The sequence below is a fragment of the Brachypodium distachyon genome, chromosome 4, assembly GCF_000005505.3.
Source record: "Brachypodium distachyon strain Bd21 chromosome 4, Brachypodium_distachyon_v3.0, whole genome shotgun sequence".
Taxonomy (NCBI): Eukaryota; Viridiplantae; Streptophyta; class Magnoliopsida; order Poales; family Poaceae; genus Brachypodium; species Brachypodium distachyon.
This window is the reverse complement of record NC_016134.3, coordinates 46,215,120-46,231,925: the sequence shown is the minus strand read 5'-3', so window position 1 is coordinate 46,231,925 and position 16,806 is coordinate 46,215,120. Positions and strand designations below refer to the sequence as shown.

Sequence of the window (16,806 nt, the reverse complement as noted above, 5' to 3'; positions counted from 1 at the left end):
ATATGGTCTAAGATTCCACGTCGTAGTTCACCGGCTTGCGGCAGAGCGCTCCGGTGCTACGCCGGCGTGTACTCGCAGGGAGCATTGTACCTCAATTGGCCTGGTGGATTCATCATGAGGTAAGTTAAGATAAGATCAAAGGAGCCGGCCTACATGTAGTTTTTGTTCACTCTTGTTCTCAGTTGTCTCTGATGTTTCTAATTAAGGCTCATTCTTTGGTGGAATTGCACAGGTTCTCATTGCTGGAGGAGAAGTATACAGTGATCAAAACTCCAGGATTATCAGATACATTTTTTGGGCAGCGAACAGGAAAACGTATTGGTATACCCAATGTGTATCTGGCAAAATCCGAGCAGGGAATCTACTACACCCTTCTCTTGGGGTACCGACTTCAAGTATGGATACTGCACGGAGCATCGGAATCATGCCAAATGCCGGAATGGGAGCTAAAGCACCAAGTTGACCTCAAGCCCTCTTTTTCGCGACACTACACACGGCGTTACACGGGAGAAGAGATCGACATGTCTTGGATCTTAAACCCAGGTGAGGAATTATCAAATGATGGAGGAGACCACGGATGGGACTCTTCTGATGATTGCATCATTGATGGAGAAGAAGGGACCCGTAACAAGGAGGCTAGCACAAAGCACGACGACTATGGTGTTGACTTGTTGGGTTATCATCCATATAGGGAAATTGTTTTCTTGGGAAACCGTTACAACGGATTTGCTTACTACCTAGGAAGCTCCAAGTTGCAGTACTTGGGTAGACTTTACCCAACATGCCTAGGCAGTTTGGAACATACGATTATCGCCTATATCTATACTCCGTCTAATGATGATCTGCTTCCTGCTCAAAATGATCCTTGATGAAACATGCACTTTGTTCACTTCGATAATACTCACTGTTGGGTTTGTCCAAAGATCAATCACATGAAGACGCACACGAGGATCATCAAATTATGGCCAAAGACACCTGTCGTGTCTTGTTTGTTTATTTCTCTTTAAATCTCACGTTACAAGTTTGTGTTACAAAGCTAGCCCAATATATAGGCATGTAATGGGGCATTAATATAAAAGTTGGGAAACAATTATGTGTGTAATTCTGAATTGAAGTTCTGATTTCAGAATCCCAAAGAGTTGCTTCGGTTGCCCAAAGAAGATCGATGTTGCATGTCGAAATGATAACTGACAACTAGTTTTGCATGCAAGGTGGGGCTTCTATCCATGACCCTCAATGCATCTTGGGGTATTTGCAATTACTTTTATTTCTATTTTCATTTCTCACGTACTCCTTCCGATCCATAAAAAGTGTCGCCCATTTTGTATTAAATTAGTACAAATGTGCGACACTTTTTATGAATCGGAGGGAGTACTATTTATTGGAAACATATATATCCTGGAGTGGAGGTAATCATGTAATAATGATATGTCCCTATGTATTCATGAATTATCTACATTGTCCTTGAATATCTCCACCGATATGTATCATATATACATACGTTACCTGGCTGCGAGACTATATATTGTGATCTTGGACAAACAACTTGTTGGTGAGAGTCTTGGACATATAACGACGGGCCATTTTTTTCTTCCCACCTTAGGCGAAGTATTCCTCCATGATGTGATACATGACTTCATCTGACAAGCACGACCATATGGTAGTAGCTGCCCGTGCTTGCATCTCTTCCCATTGATCATCCTTAAGCTTGGTGTTGGCTTCTCCGGCAAACCCTTTAAAATACCTTGTTGTGCCAACAGATCTTTGACCACCGATTAATTCAAAGTCAGCAGAAATCATTAGTAACGATCGTCTTCCTCGCCGTGACAGACAGCAACAAATTAAACCAGAGCATGATGCAGGTGCTAGACAACAAAGCAATCCCACACTAATTTACAACTATACAGCATGGAGGCAATATAAGACTTTGACGTCCATGTACTTGTGGAAAAACTGCGTTGAGGGCTTGAGGCTACACAACAAAGCAGTGGGCCAAATTACCGGCACAGAAAATAGGGTACTTTTGGTTTGAGGTTGGTCTTTGGACTCTCATGCGGCTTTTCTTCGGTGGGATTTCTCATTTGGGCTTCGAAGAACTTGCTCGTGCATTTTCGGGCATGGCGCTCCTTCTTACGCAAGATGTATACTGGGCGCTCAGGTATGGCAGATGTGGTTTCAAACTATGGTTTCTTGAAATTTACTCTAAATAATTGTCGTTTACTACTAGAAGTTCATATATGTTTTCCAAAACAGAAGTATATTTTTTTGTCCATCCGCAAAAGTGCAAACTTCGTTCCTGAACTTTTTTTTTAATATGGATTTCATCCTTGAATTGACAATACCGGGTACATTAATTTGACTTGACGCGGTGGATGAATGGTCGACTTATTTGCCACGTCGCGCATGATATGAATATCTTCTTCATGGGATTAGATGGTGTGGCACGGTCCATGAAAAATAGCCATATATACCATGCACTAAAATGAATGGTGAGAGAGAAAGGAGCAACTGGCGAGAGCAGGGAAGTGTCTAGAAATCAAAGAATGCATAACTCCATGCTCTACATATTTTTATCAGCAGATTTTATTCCCTGTGATATTTTATTACAACACTTTTATTCTCTGTGACATTTTATCAGCAGTTTTTTTATGCTCTAAATTTCGCCGATCGATGATGCTTGGTGTTCGATGCTCTTGTTATCCATTGGTATTGCTTTTTGTCTACCTTCCTTTGTTTCAACTGGTAATTTGCCGATGATGCTTGGTGTGGGTTATACAATTGAAATATGTATTAATAGAACTCCAAATGTTAGGTTAGTATTATTTCACATAAGATCGCCATCAGTTCTATTAAGTATATCAATTGGGTATTGCTTGTTGTGTACTTACTTCGTTTTTTTCTATTTGTGCGCACAACTTTTTAAGACAAAATAAGCAGGAGGGACAAAATATTACTGACTCCATCCCAATTTATATGCCGTCTTCACTTTTTTCCAAAGACCTAGACGGATTGCCAACACGTAAAGCACTTTGGGTAGTGAATGAGCCGAATTATATTGTAGGCTATTAATTTCATGCATAAAGCAAAACTTCCGGACAGTGCATGAGCCGCATTAAATCTACAATTAATTTGAGCAAATTTGCAAAGGCTATATGCATAACTAAAAATAGAGGAGCCAACTATTTGTCATAGACACAAGAACCTCTGGAAGATTTTTCTGTTTTGAATAAAATGTTAGAATCACCAAAAAAAAAATCAAAGAACAGGATGCATGCTACTAATAAGCGTCAAACTTGATAATGGCAACGTATCCTATGAATCCACGGGTTCTATGTATCCATTCATCCGCTGATTCTTGGCTTTTGGATCAAAATCGTACGCGTACAGCCGTGACTAATTTGCTTTTAGACGTCCACCTGGACACCAAGTTATTGCCTCTCTACGATAACCCCCTGGATCCCTTCTTCCCCGTGTTACCGACAAATGATGACACAAATGATGACTCCACAGAATAAGCAACTAGCTAGCTACATCACCTCCCTTCATCGGTGCCCACTGTGCAGTCATTCAGGAGACGGAACAAGAAGACACAAATGATGACTACACAGAATGAGCAACCTGCCACATGCTGCCAGGCGGGGGCGAGGAACCAAAATTCTCTGATTTTTTGCTGATTGAGTGACTAAATGTCTACAGAAAAAAGTTAAAAGGACCAGCTGTTAATTATATACTTTCATGCCAATTGTGGGACGAAAACTATTTTTCTCTCTTTTCAAAATTGTCATCCCTGCAGTTTTCCCAAACGAACAATAATATTTCAAGCTTGCAGGTACTTATGGTCACAAGAACAAACATAACAAAATAAAGCCGTCCAATCAAATTAAACCATCAACCAGAAAAGTATTACTGGCAACCATCTATACTACAAGAGTATATGGTGGTTTTAAAAGTATCCCATATCACATACTTTTGGGAGTTCAATTATTGCAGTTTGTCTTAATAATTTGCACTTTCCACACGAAGTTACACAAAACCATGTGGATACGGACGTCTGCTAGAACTTGGGCCATCAGTCTTGTTCTCGACAACCAGAGCCTGCATGTGTTCATAGAAATATTTTGTGTATAAGATAAAAGATAATATGTAAATATAAATTGCTATAATTTCCAGTTGAAATAGTTCAAAACATATTTGAAAGTAAATATTTTTTTATAAAAATTTATCTTATTTCTTAGACTCTCTCTGTATGGCCAATATTTGCATTATTTGATTGAACTCTGAGCTTAGATTAAAGTGTCGGAAACAAATGTCCCTCTTGTTCCTTCAGCACCGCTAGATTAATTACCACCATGCTAGAAGCATATTCATGTCCTGCCATATAGTTATTAGTAGACCAACTCCTTGATGCAAAAGTGCGCGCGCCCAACTTTTTGAGTACATAGTTTGAGGCGATGCATATTGTTTTGAAATTGTTCTCAAACAAAATGCTAGAGGATTAACATGGTAGTACTTAAGGGTAGTTTGAACAATGAAACAAGTAATAAAGTGATAGCCTCCAAGAATTATACAAGTGGTTTGTAAGAGTGATTACTTGAAAAGTTGGGTGTGTCATCCTTTTTCTCTTATTAGTAGACCGGCGATGAGCTGCACATATTATAGTTAGAATAAGTTAGTAATATCACTCTAACATTATAAGCCTCTGCAAGGCTGCAACTACGAAAACGTTCAAACAAGCTAAAAATACCATATCACATTACACAAATATAGCTTTAGGGAATGCACTTATCCGATAAAAATAATCATTTTCAGGGGCATATCATACTACAATGTTTGGTATATGCATTGGTCAGAAAATTATTGGTAAAGTAAATGATAGCACACAGTATACTAAGGGAGTCCTGCTATATATTGAACAATAAATTAATTATATTGTCTAGACAATATAGAAAACCTCAAAGGAATTTATTGAACTTTGGCTTTTCATCCTTTTTCTAGTACTAGACAGGCTATTATTTGCTGATGTTAGAGTAAAATTAAGTGAGTATGATTTTTTTTTCAATAACACATGCATGCATGTAGTATGATCCAAAACCATTACCTTTTGAAATGCTATGAGTGAACCATGAAATGTTGTTTCAGATGTAATTAGTTGATTTTATACAAGTGTTTTCTTGATATTGTAGGCGAGAAAACATATTTAGTCAGAGCTGTATAGCGATTGTCTATGTTCTCTCGACTTTTATGAGTAGAAGTCTGGTAACTAAAAATAACTGTATTGATCAGATAACTTATTAATTCATATGGATATTGATCCATCTATATACCATGATCATCCGCTGTAGCTTCAGTAGGTTCCTGGGGAGCAACGAGAAAGCATATAAAAATAAAATTTTGGAAACAGAAAATTGTAGAATTGATGTAACACAATGTTGATTATTATCACCATATGTCTGGAAGTATAAAGTATTTGGGTACCTTAGGCAGATTGTGCTTCTTGGGTATAGGGATAACTCCAGTTTTAAGGAACTTGGCAATTTCGGGTCGGGAGCGGAATCGATGTGTACAGTCCTTGTAAAAGTAGTACTGGAATACACAGAAACATTAATATAGCTATACATCATTTAACTTCTATGCAAATGTATGAACTTGCAAAAGTACCAATGCATGTAAAAAAAATAGAAAACATAAAATTAAATAACTCCTGCAGAGCAGAATATGTTAATATCCAAACATAAATTAATTAACTTTGGTGGGAGAGACAGAACCTTAGGGTTCTATATACTGCAGCTTAGCTCAATTTATTTTCCTTCTTCTAGTGCAGCAGTTCAGATGCACTTTAATTTGCTCGATATAACAAGGGCTAGAGTTGCGAAAGAGGAGAGTTCTGCTCTATACCACTTGATTCTATGTGAGCAAATTAATTAAAAGGAGCTAGTGACTGGTTGGTATCTATGAGCACCCTTTGTGTTTTATCATCACTACCAACTTTTCCAAACTGCATCCACCATGTTGCAAGTACGTGAGTTTAGTATGATCGTTTTATCATATACGTACACACATCACAACAAAATAAAATAAGTTTTATCACTGCCTAAAGCTTGATTCAATTTCATCCAGCGTTAAGCTTTGGATAAATATTTTATTCAAAAACTACAATAGGCATGCAGTAAGTTTTTCTCCCATATGTCAGACATGATCGATGAATATATCTGCATACAGAGATGATAAAGAAATATGGAGAAATGCATCAGGTAACAGAAGCGGAACACAATATCGTTTTTTGGAGAATATGAGCACTAACTCAAACCTTTGGTCCGTATGCTCAATGCCATTAATGAGAAGTAACGCCAATGTATGTTAGACCATGATAAAAACACATAAATACATATATATAGTGAGATGAAAAAGTTTAGGGAAATCAGAACATGAGAGTATTCGACCGAACCTTGTCTTTCGTCTTCCCATCCCCCCTAATTGCTTCGTAAGCTTTCCATATGCCTGCACCATTGTCGATATGCTGCAGCCACTCAGGGATATCAATTTTTTGTAGTTTTGAGCTTTTTCGTCCCTTAGCCGGTAAAACTGTGGATGAATCTGCTTCTGTTTCATCATGGGCATGGTGAACAGGACACAGAATGTCACTGATTGTTCTCTCGCTATCACTAGAATGGGTTAGCAGTTCATCATGATTCACCGTGTTTTCAGTGGGTGGGATCTTGTCCAGCTGGAATACACGGAAACATTAATATACATCATTTAACTTCTACGCAAATGCATGAACTTGCAAAAGTACCAACGCACGTAAAAAAATAGAAAACATAAAAATAACTCGTGCGCAGAGCAGAATATGCTGTTAATATCCAAACATAAATTAACTTTGGTGAGAGAGACAGAACCTTAGGGTTCTATATATACTACAGCTTAGCTCAATTTATTTTCATTCTTCTAGTGCAGCAGTTCAGATGCACTTTAATTTGCTCGGTATAACAAGGGCTAGAATTGCGAAAGAGGAGAGTTCTGCTCTATACCACTTGATTCTATGTGATTAAATTAATTAAAAGGAGCTAGTGATTGGTTGGTATCTATGAGCACCCTTTGTGTTTTATCATCACTAACAACTTTTCCAAACTGCATCCACCATGTCGCAAGTACGTGAGTTTAGTATGACCGTTTTATCATATACGTACACACATCACAACAAAATAAAATAAGTTTTTATCACTGCCTAAACCTTGATACAATTTCATCCAGCGTTAAGCTTTGGATAAATATTTTATTCAAAAATTACAATAGGCATGCAGTAAGTTTTTCTCCCATATGTCAGACATGATCGATGAATATATATTATTATTGCATACAGAGATGATAAAGATAATATGGAGAAATGCATCAGGTAACAGAAGCGAAACACAATATCGTTTTTTAGAGAATATGAGCACTAACTCAAACCTTTGGTCCGTATGCTCAATGCCATTAATGAGAAGTAACGCCAATGTATGTTAGACCATGATAAAAACACAATAAATAGGTATATATAGTGAGATGAAAAAGTTTAGGGAAATCAGAACATGAGAGTATTCGACCGAACCTTGTCTTTCGTCTTCCCATCCCCCCTAATTGCTACGCAAGCCTTCCATTTGCCTGCACATTTTTGTAATTTTGAGCCTTTTCTTCCCTTAGCCGGCAAAACTGTGGATGAATCTGCTTCTGTTTCATCATGGGCATGGTTAACAGGCAGAATGTCACTGATTGTTCTCTCACTATCAATAGAATCGGTTAGCAGTTCATCACGATTCACCGTGTTTTCGGTGGGTGGGATCTTGTCCATAGCTACTTCTCAAAATTGCACTGCAAATAAAAGGGTCGATTATATATATAGCTGGTTGTACGAGAGGATAAGGACGGCCTATATCTTACTACTATTAATTCTATATTAAATTTCCTATCATGCATGAGCAAAAGATAACCACGTAATAAATAAATTAATTGTTACTGAAAATCTCACGCATATCTTTCATTAATTTATTAATTGCTATTCATGAGAAAAGATATCTCTAATTAATTAATATTTGAAAAAATCTCACGTATATCTTCGTACAATTTAATGCCATTTATTAAATATCCTAATATCAGCAAAACACAATAATAAATTAATTATCACTCAAATCTCATGCATATCTTTATACGGTTAATGCAATTTTTTTAATTCATTATTACTTGCTGGTCACTAGCAGCAGGTAGCTCACTTTTATGGAATTAATTAATTATTTCTAAATTCTCACGCATATGTTTCTATAGTTAATACTCCATCCATTTCTAAATTGTTGTGCGTCAAACTTAATGAAGTTTGAGTATGTTTATATAAAAATATATCAATATTTGGGGTACTAAATGAATATGATATGAACATATATTTTCATAACAGATATAATGAAACTAATTTGGTGTTATAAATCTTAGTATATTTTTCAATAAAGTTTGTCAAACTTAAAGAAGTTACTGAGGACAAACCTAAATTTACAACTATTTTGAAAGGTGAGTATTACCATTTATGAATCTTTAGCCAGCAAAAGATATAACTCGCTCGCACATAATTTATTCTTCATTATTCCTAGCAGTCATTTCACATTGTTAGATTACTAGTTCATCATTGCTAAATCCAATATACTTGAAATACCAAGGACAAATAGTATTGGGATATAACAAAATACTTGCATAGGCCGAGCCATGCATGAATCGTACGTGGCAGAGACCAAATCAAGTAAATTCTTCATCCGGTCAAGGTACCAACAAGGGTAGGTCAAGCCACTTAGGCGGGTCAACATGCATGTCAAACAAGTTATCAAATGAAGAGAGTAACTCAAATGAGAGAAAAGGAGTCATCAGCGAGGAAAAACGACTCAAGTGTTATAACTAGAAGCGCCTCCAAGTATTTTAGGAATATCCCTTCCATGAAAGGGCATCCATACATGGTCTTTTGTAGTGGACCCCAATGCTATAAATACCTCCTCCATAGGGGTTGTAACTTACTTCATCTCACCTTAAGTAAACTAAGGGGGATCCTAGAACTCATTCGATTCCTAGCCTTGATATCGTAGCTCGGTCTGAGGTCGAGGTCGGGAAACAACAGATTCCCTCCGGATTCTAACCCCCAACGTTCGGGAAGACTCGATTGGCCCAGGGTTGACTGTTGGGATCTAGAAATAGCGGAGGGGAAACCCTCGGCTACTAGACACCCCTCCTCCCCGCGGGGCAAATTATGATGGCGTTCCTTAGAGGTGGAAGATCAAGACTGAATATGGATGAAGAAGTATATATCGGAGTTTCTATTTTGTTTTCTATTATATATGTTTGATGTTTCCACCTCCGTTTTACCCCCTTGACGGGGTCGTAAGATCCTGGAATAATTGGTTAGAACACACGTGGTGGTCAAGACGAAACCCTCATCTGAACATCGTTGTTGACGGTGGCTTGTGGACCCTATCTTCCCATGTGGCATGCCCAAGTGGAGTGTGCGACCTGGGTGGGCCTCTGTTGCTCTCCCCTATTATGGTGCTTCATCACAAGACGTCCTTATATTATGTGATGTTCCCAATTTTTCATAGTCTCATCAAGTTTCTGCAAAACAAACGGTAAACATGCAACTACTGTATTATGGTTGATATAATTAGTAGGTTAGTTCTAACAAATGATCATATATTTAACAAAAAATAACACAACTAAACTTCATAATAAATAGATGCATTTTCAATTAGACGTGGGCATACCCGGGCTGGGTTTTGGGACGGGCTCCATCCGGTGACAAAATGCCAAGCCCGTGCATGGTCCTTGGAAGGCGCCGCCGAGGGAACACATATCTTCTCCCTTTGCATTTCACTTTTGCTTGGTGTTTAGCGAGGTGGTAGGAGGTGACAATGCTCGAGGAAGACCTTGCGCCGGCGATGGTCCGGGACTACAACAGGTTGTTATGCCCTTCTGTGTCGTTCCCCTCGATGGAGGGGCTCTTGGAGGGCCTTGATTACCTCTCTTGCTAGAGATTGTTGACTGGTCAAATGTTGTGTGTTGGCAGCTGGTGGTGTCTGATTGTCGTCTCATCTGGTGGGGTCGCACTAATTTGTTTTCATCTTAGCTAGGGTTGTAGGTAGAGCCCTTCCATTACTTGTCGTTCGGTTGGCTCCTTTCAATCCAAGACGAGAGGGAAGGATGGCGGCACTATATGTTTTGAATCGGGACTTCCGCACAGGCTACGAAGGGCTTCTCCCTGTAAAGCCATTGGCTACTTCGTGTGTCAATTGGCATCGCTTTTCCTGAGTTTTTTCCCGACAAGTCCATGACCATATATTTTTTTTGACCGAAAACAGTAGGTCGACCATATACTAATACAGTGCGGTGCTGAGGAACCAAATTCCAACTCTGAAACATGTAACTTGCCAGGCGGATCCAAGATCGATCCCTACCCTGTCCCACCACCAGCGCGAGCGAGAGCGGTGGTGAGGCAAAAAGAAATTCCAAACCTCTCGGTGCCATGCGCGTGATTTACACCCCCGACGCCAGCTCGCCTCCTGTCTCCTTTTTCATATGCAGCTTTTTCTAATCTCCTGACACATATAATTAGCAGAGTGGGGTCCGATAGTACTGTTTGCATGCAACCCCATGTTTTCTCCTCTCTCTCTTCTCTGCGTCTCTGACACTCACCTCATGCCTTTTCCCATTTGTTCTCTTCTCTCTCCACTGTCTCTCTCACACGTACAGTACCACAAAGTCTTTCATCTTCTTTCTTTATAGCTATAGCCAAGGAGCTCCGATCTTAATTGTAGCATTGACAGAGGTGCTCCACCGTAAATAATGAGGTACTTAATTGTAGCGCCATAAGTACTGAAAATTAGCAATGTACTTGTACCGTCGTGCAACCAAACCAACCAGGTGCGGACACGTGGCATCTTGTATCATATGCCATTTATATATCATATATCAATGTCATATATCATATGTCTTATACAAATGATATATACCATGTACCGGTAAATACATCATATACCGATGAGATATATCAATGACATATACCATTCATACTCCCTCCTGTTTTAGTGCGGCACTAAAACAGCGACAAGTATTTAGGAACGGAGGGAGTATATACCATTTGTATGCCATATATTAATAAAAATATAACTATGCATATGTTGTTTGAACTTTCAAGATTTCATCAAAAAAGAAAAGAAAATAACACATAAGTAGAGAAAAGAGAAAAAAAATGTCATGTAGTCACATCGTGCATCACACCACATGCAAAAAGTTGGAGAGAGAAGTAGAGCGGTACTCACGTTACAACAACTTCATAATTAGAGAAGAACAATGACGGCAGGTATATTCATTGCCGATGGTTTCTCTTGTGTATCTACTATAAGCAATTAACATGGTAAAAATGGGCTCCATTGCCGGGATTTGAACCCGGGTCGTCTGGGTGAAAGCCAGATATCCTAACCGGGCTGGACGACAATGGATTAGTAATGAAGACGCGTACAGAACCTTACTATACCTTTGATGCTGACAAGACGGTCGAACCAGTAGGTGTGTGTGCGCACGCACAAGACGCATCATGGCATCACGGTCACCAGAAGCACAAGGAATTCGCAAAGGCTCCCTCCAGTTCTGTGTCTGCCAAACTTGTGGTTCTCCCTAAAAAAAACTTGTTGTTTAGGAATTTCTAACTAGTGTGCTTTCAAATATTTAGATTTGGATACTTCAAATCATGCTCATTCGTCTCCATGGTATTCCCATAGTATTAAATTTTCTTGGGTGTTGTATGTAGTTTTCTTTTTGAAGGGGAAACCCGCAGTGATCTGTCTAGTAGTAGTATTTCATAGCAACAATGTACAGAGGTTTTCATCCATATATTACACTAAAACTAGTTGTCAAACTTGTGTCATTGTCCAAAAACAAGTTGTAGTGAGTAGATATAGATACAAGCACCTCACACATCAGTACATTTGATATGTTGAAACATCGATTTCACTGAACCTGCAAGTGTACTACCAGGCTATTGCAAATCACTGAAATTTCCTGACCAGCTCAAGTTTGCGAGCCTGGAAGAACTTGCAACGGCCTTTTCCACTCGATTCGATCTCCTCGGATTTCCTTTTGAACCCCGTGAAGCCTAAACTCGACAACCTGACCTGCCGCTTGGCACTTCCGTTGCTAGCTGCATCTTCATCAAGTTCGTCGGACTCCCTACAAGTGATCCCACATGGCACAAATCATAGTAGTTGTCACAATCACATTTTTCTGTTAACAGAGCACAGCAACATCAGGTTTGAAATCAAAACTCACCAGGTGACTTCAACTCCAGTCTTGAAGTAGGACGTGCAGGTTCCCCAGCTAAAACGCACCAAAGTTGGAAAACCAAATACTGGATGCTTATGATCTTTTAACCATTGTATAGTATTAGGATCTGCTCCATTAATTAGGAAATCCTTTAAAAACCTGTCATAAGGTTTATCATTGAGAAAATCACTATGATGACAAATCAGTTACCTCCTGGATAACCTGATCCAGTGTCCATGTGCATATTCTGAGCCGTTTCATCAAATACCCAGTTTCGTAAGGCTCTGTCCCTAGTGACCTGCAATTGCATATCAACAGTGCACAACTAGTAAACATATTTTAAACTCTGTCGAAACTTTCCACAAAGATACAAAGCCCAACTATGTAAATTATGATTATTGAATCTAGTATAGTAATTGGATGAATTCATCAACCATTTTTTCTTTTCGAGTATCAGAGTAATCACATAGGAAAAATTTCACGAGGAATTACCTTTGCAACTATACTTGCTCCACTAACAACAGGGTAAAGACTATCAGCTTTCTTGGCAACCACAAATGTGATGCCTGGAAACTTTTCAGTAAGTTTGACCCTGTACTTTTCAGGATCTCCAACTGTGTCGATATAGACCTTTTGCAATACGGTACAAAATTATTCAAACAATGTTGTCAACATATCTGGTTAGTAAGGTTAGCTGAATACATGAATCCTTTTTCAAGAATATAAGATCTTACATCAGTCAGTAGAACTCCCATGCTGAGAGCTTTTTTAACAAGGCCCATTGCAGAATTATGAGATATTTCATTCAGATTGACTTTTGTCCTGAAACCAAAGAGATAATAAATCAAGGGATTTGAAGCTTAGTAGGTGCAAAAACCAGATATACCTTTTTAACATTTTGGCAGATAACTCCTTTGGGCATATGACATCCACCTCCCACCCAATGGCGCTATTTGTCTTCAGAGTTTCAAACAGTTCCTCCCTTTGTTCCTCCTTCAAGGTCTTCGAATCTGTTCAAGAATAGAAGGACAATAAGCTAAGCAGGTTCACTGGCGATGTAGCTGATGAAGAGTGTGGGTGATTGCACAACTTGTTAACTATTACTTGAACTCTTACACTTCATCTAATCCAGTACCCATGGAAAGCCATGTTATCATCCTGCTCTAGGACTTGACAATTTGTGGAACAATATTGACATAATAAAAACAACTACAATATTTCAAGATTTGGAATTCATGCAAACAAATAGATATCAGAGTCTCAAATGGCAGAAGCTGATTCATAAAATGAAAAATACTATTTGAGGTTTCTCACAGATAAGTACAGGAAAACACTTACTCACTACAAGAATAAATACAAAGGGAGGAGAGGAAAATTTGACTAAAGAGGGATTATGGAGAGGATAGCAACAATTAATCTGGTTGTACCAAAAACAGATGAGGCATCTGTAGCCTGGGTTTCGTTTTACTGTTCTCCATAACCTCAAGAGTTCCTACACACTGTATCAGCTTTTTATAGAAATTCTTCCGAAATACTGAACACTAGTGTCCAAATCTACATTGTGTGGTAACTTAATATGAGCCAAATTAAAGTTAGTCTTTGAAAGATAATGTGTTTGAACTTTCAAGTCACCTCTTTTCCCTTTTAGTACAGGGATGCAGAGAATTTATGCCTCTGCAAACTTAATTGCTACAGTCTTACAACTTAATTAATTCCCGTAATTAAAGCATTGCCGTTTTTACGAGCCTCGATGGCTCTGAACCGAGATTGGGCCGGGTAATCTGAAACTAGGATTTCTAAGAGAACAGCCCCATATACCGGAACGGAGGGAGTACTATTAAATTGGTCATGATAGTAAAAGGCATTCTCCATAATATATGCCTTCGCAACTCAAAACACCACATGAGTTAAGCAAAACATGCATCGCAACTAGCACTATGGTCAGGTAAACTACTCCCTCCAATCCATATTAATTGTCGAAATATTACATGTATCCAGACGATCTTTAGGCATGATACATCCATATTTTGGCAAATTTGAGACAATTAATATGGATCGGAGGGAGTACTGAATTTATAAAGGACAGGAAGAAGGCATGAGTACAGACCTGCAAAACTGAGGGTGGCAAGAGTGTCATGGTAAGAACGCGCGCAGAACATGCAGCCATACACCATTGGACCTGCGGCCGCAGCAACACAAATAAATTATTCCCAGCAAGATTCCATCTGATATTTGTGCTCAGTGCGTGCAAATCCGAGTCTCTGCTCATGACATTTCGGATGGGGATTCGTCCAAACCAACTAAAATTTCAAGCAAGATTCCAACTTTCCATAGGAACGAGGCATCAGGTCTCTAATTTGCTGCAGAGTCGTAGATAAAATGAAGCTAGAAGCGAAGAAGAGGAGCGCATCGAGGAGAGAAGAAGAAGGATTTCACTTCACCTCGGCGATGTAAGGCACAGTTCATAACTGAAAGCTAAAATCAACAGGGGAATAGAGAAAGGGGTGGTCACCAAGAACAGGGCCGCGGCCAGCCTCGTCGATGCCCATGATGCAGGGCTCCTTGGTGGCCCACTCCGCCGCCGCCGCCGCCGCCGCCATCCGAGTCGCAGCTGCGCGCGAGTAGACCTGGACCGGTGGAAAATAAAGAACGGTGATGCCGCGAAATCGGGTTGAGCCGGAGCTTGCAAGGGTTCAGGAAGCCCAGTTATGTCGGCCCATCGTTATCAAGCCCGTGTCGGTTGATACAAAATGGGGCCCAACAGCGGTAAGGCCCGATAAATAAGGCCCAACAGTGAAGCGCAATAAGCCCCGACCCAGAGAGCGGACAGAAAACAAACCCCTCGCCGCCGCCAGCGCCAGGACGATGCTATTGCTGGCCGCCGTCCGGCGTTGCAAGGCGAACGCGCGCGAGCATCGGCGGCGTCAAGATGCTGCTCGAGAAAGAAGTGATGTTGCACAACGAAGTTAATTAGTATCACCCTTCTCCCTACATTATCTTCAGAAACAAGTAAATCAAAAATGCTGATCACCAAGTGCATGCTGTCATACTGAAGAACTAATTTATTTGGGGGTGTGCAGGAAATCGCCAAAGCTGGGGATCGGCATGCCGTCGCGGGTGGAGATGGTGAGGAGTAGCCCTGCGGAGGGCGGCAGCGAGTGCGCGCCGGGGACGCTGATCGGGGAACTGACGGGGGGAATTAAAGGAGGTGATCATGTTCTTCGGCATCATCGACATCCTGCAGGACCACGATATCAGCAAGAAGCTGGAGCACGCATACAAGTCGCAGCTCTACGACCCAAACTCCATTTCTGCCGTCGACCCAAACTTTTGTGCAGTAAATACTGATTCTTTCTTTCTTTCTGTTGATAGAGAGCATGATCGAGATTCGATGACGTCGAGGCGGCGATGGAGTTTTTTTTTTGTTTACTTGATCGGTCGATCTGGCGATTGTGTTCATATATTGGTTTAGTAAAATTTTGCAAATGTGTTTTCAAATCAAACTGTGTAAGTAGGCCTAGTGTAAAGTGTGGTCAGGCTGGCTGGCACGAAAGAAAGATGTGTAGTACAGAAAGAGAGGCACTGTTGCTCATATGTAACCAATTTGTTCATTCTTTTTTTTTTGTTACTAATAATTTTAGTAAACAAGAGAGCCATCACGTCCACTTAATTTCCTGTGAACTAATTGTTTTGTAAATTAAATTGCGCCAGAATGACTCAAGTCTGAATTAACCAGTCCAATTAGCTGTCTGGGATCATCTTCTCTTCAGAGGTCTGATAGCACTGGCAAGTGACTGAAGAAGAAGAAAATAGTTTCATTTCCTTAGTTATAATCAATATCTTCTTGCATGATTGGCCTGTATGAATGACCAACTGATGATCCAGGATCATCGATTCAACTTAAATCTTCTAAAAAAGATGGCATCACTAATTAATTCCCGACAAAAGAATTCAACAAAAAAAAGGGCGGCAGAAGAGATAAATTCAATCATCTATTCAGTTGGTTCTTCCTGTTCTGCCACCTGGATCGAGTTTTTTTCCTCTCCCGGCCGGCCAGGCAACAAAATTACACAGCGGGGAACTAAACCTTCGTTCCTGGTATTTAGGCTTCACACAATGTCGATGTCCAATGCCAATGTCAAGTATCTACATCTAAACACAGTACTGTATAATTGTTGTTGCACGTCAGGGCGAGTTGGGGCGTGGCGGACGAAGCTTGTTGGAGAACCCTTTCACCGGAGCCACTACAAAGCTGCCAAGCTACGTCGATGACAATCCTATCACCAAGACTTACATATGGAAGTTTATTGTATGCTCGAGTGAACTTATCGTCGCGATGATCACATCCACCCAGATCAGCATTCCTCGGGTGCATCATCGTGGTTGACCTCGGTCCCTTTTGATGGTCGCTTGTATTACTGCGATTTCGCCATCCACCATGGGAAGATTCCCATGAGCTCTCGTGTGCTCACATATCAAATGCAT

The 16,806-nt window shown here is 40.0% G+C and overlaps 1 protein-coding gene and 1 non-coding gene across 2 annotated transcripts; both read right to left on the bottom strand.

The window, feature by feature from the left end:
* Window positions 1-11,427: 11,427 nt before the first annotated feature.
* On the bottom strand, window positions 11,428-11,501 carry TRNAE-UUC. The gene has a single exon. It is a non-coding gene; the product is annotated as a tRNA-Glu (tRNA).
* Window positions 11,502-11,836: 335 nt separating this feature from the next.
* On the bottom strand, window positions 11,837-14,987 carry LOC100841783 (ribonuclease H2 subunit A). The gene is made up of 8 exons (XM_003578845.4): window positions 14,834-14,987; window positions 14,429-14,500; window positions 13,208-13,331; window positions 13,056-13,143; window positions 12,814-12,951; window positions 12,532-12,619; window positions 12,328-12,448; window positions 11,837-12,228 (listed from the first exon to the last, which is right to left on the bottom strand). The coding sequence occupies exons 1-8, from the start codon at window positions 14,919-14,921 to the stop codon at window positions 12,048-12,050; spliced, it is 900 nt and encodes a 299-aa protein (XP_003578893.1). The 5' UTR covers window positions 14,922-14,987; the 3' UTR covers window positions 11,837-12,047.
* Window positions 14,988-16,806: the final 1,819 nt, after the last annotated feature.

Bases quoted from the DNA above. Each gene is read 5' to 3' on its own strand.
- LOC100841783 (XM_003578845.4), bottom strand. From the start codon at position 14,921: ATGGCGGCGGCGGCGGCGGCGGCGGAGTGGGCCACCAAGGAGCCCTGC. The intron at 13,144-13,207 runs GTATATCTGGTT...CTTTGGTTTCAG, and splicing joins TCTGCCAAAATGTTAAAAAG to GACAAAAGTCAATCTGAATG. The intron at 12,620-12,813 runs GTAATTCCTCGT...ATGCAATTGCAG, and splicing joins GAGCAAGTATAGTTGCAAAG to GTCACTAGGGACAGAGCCTT.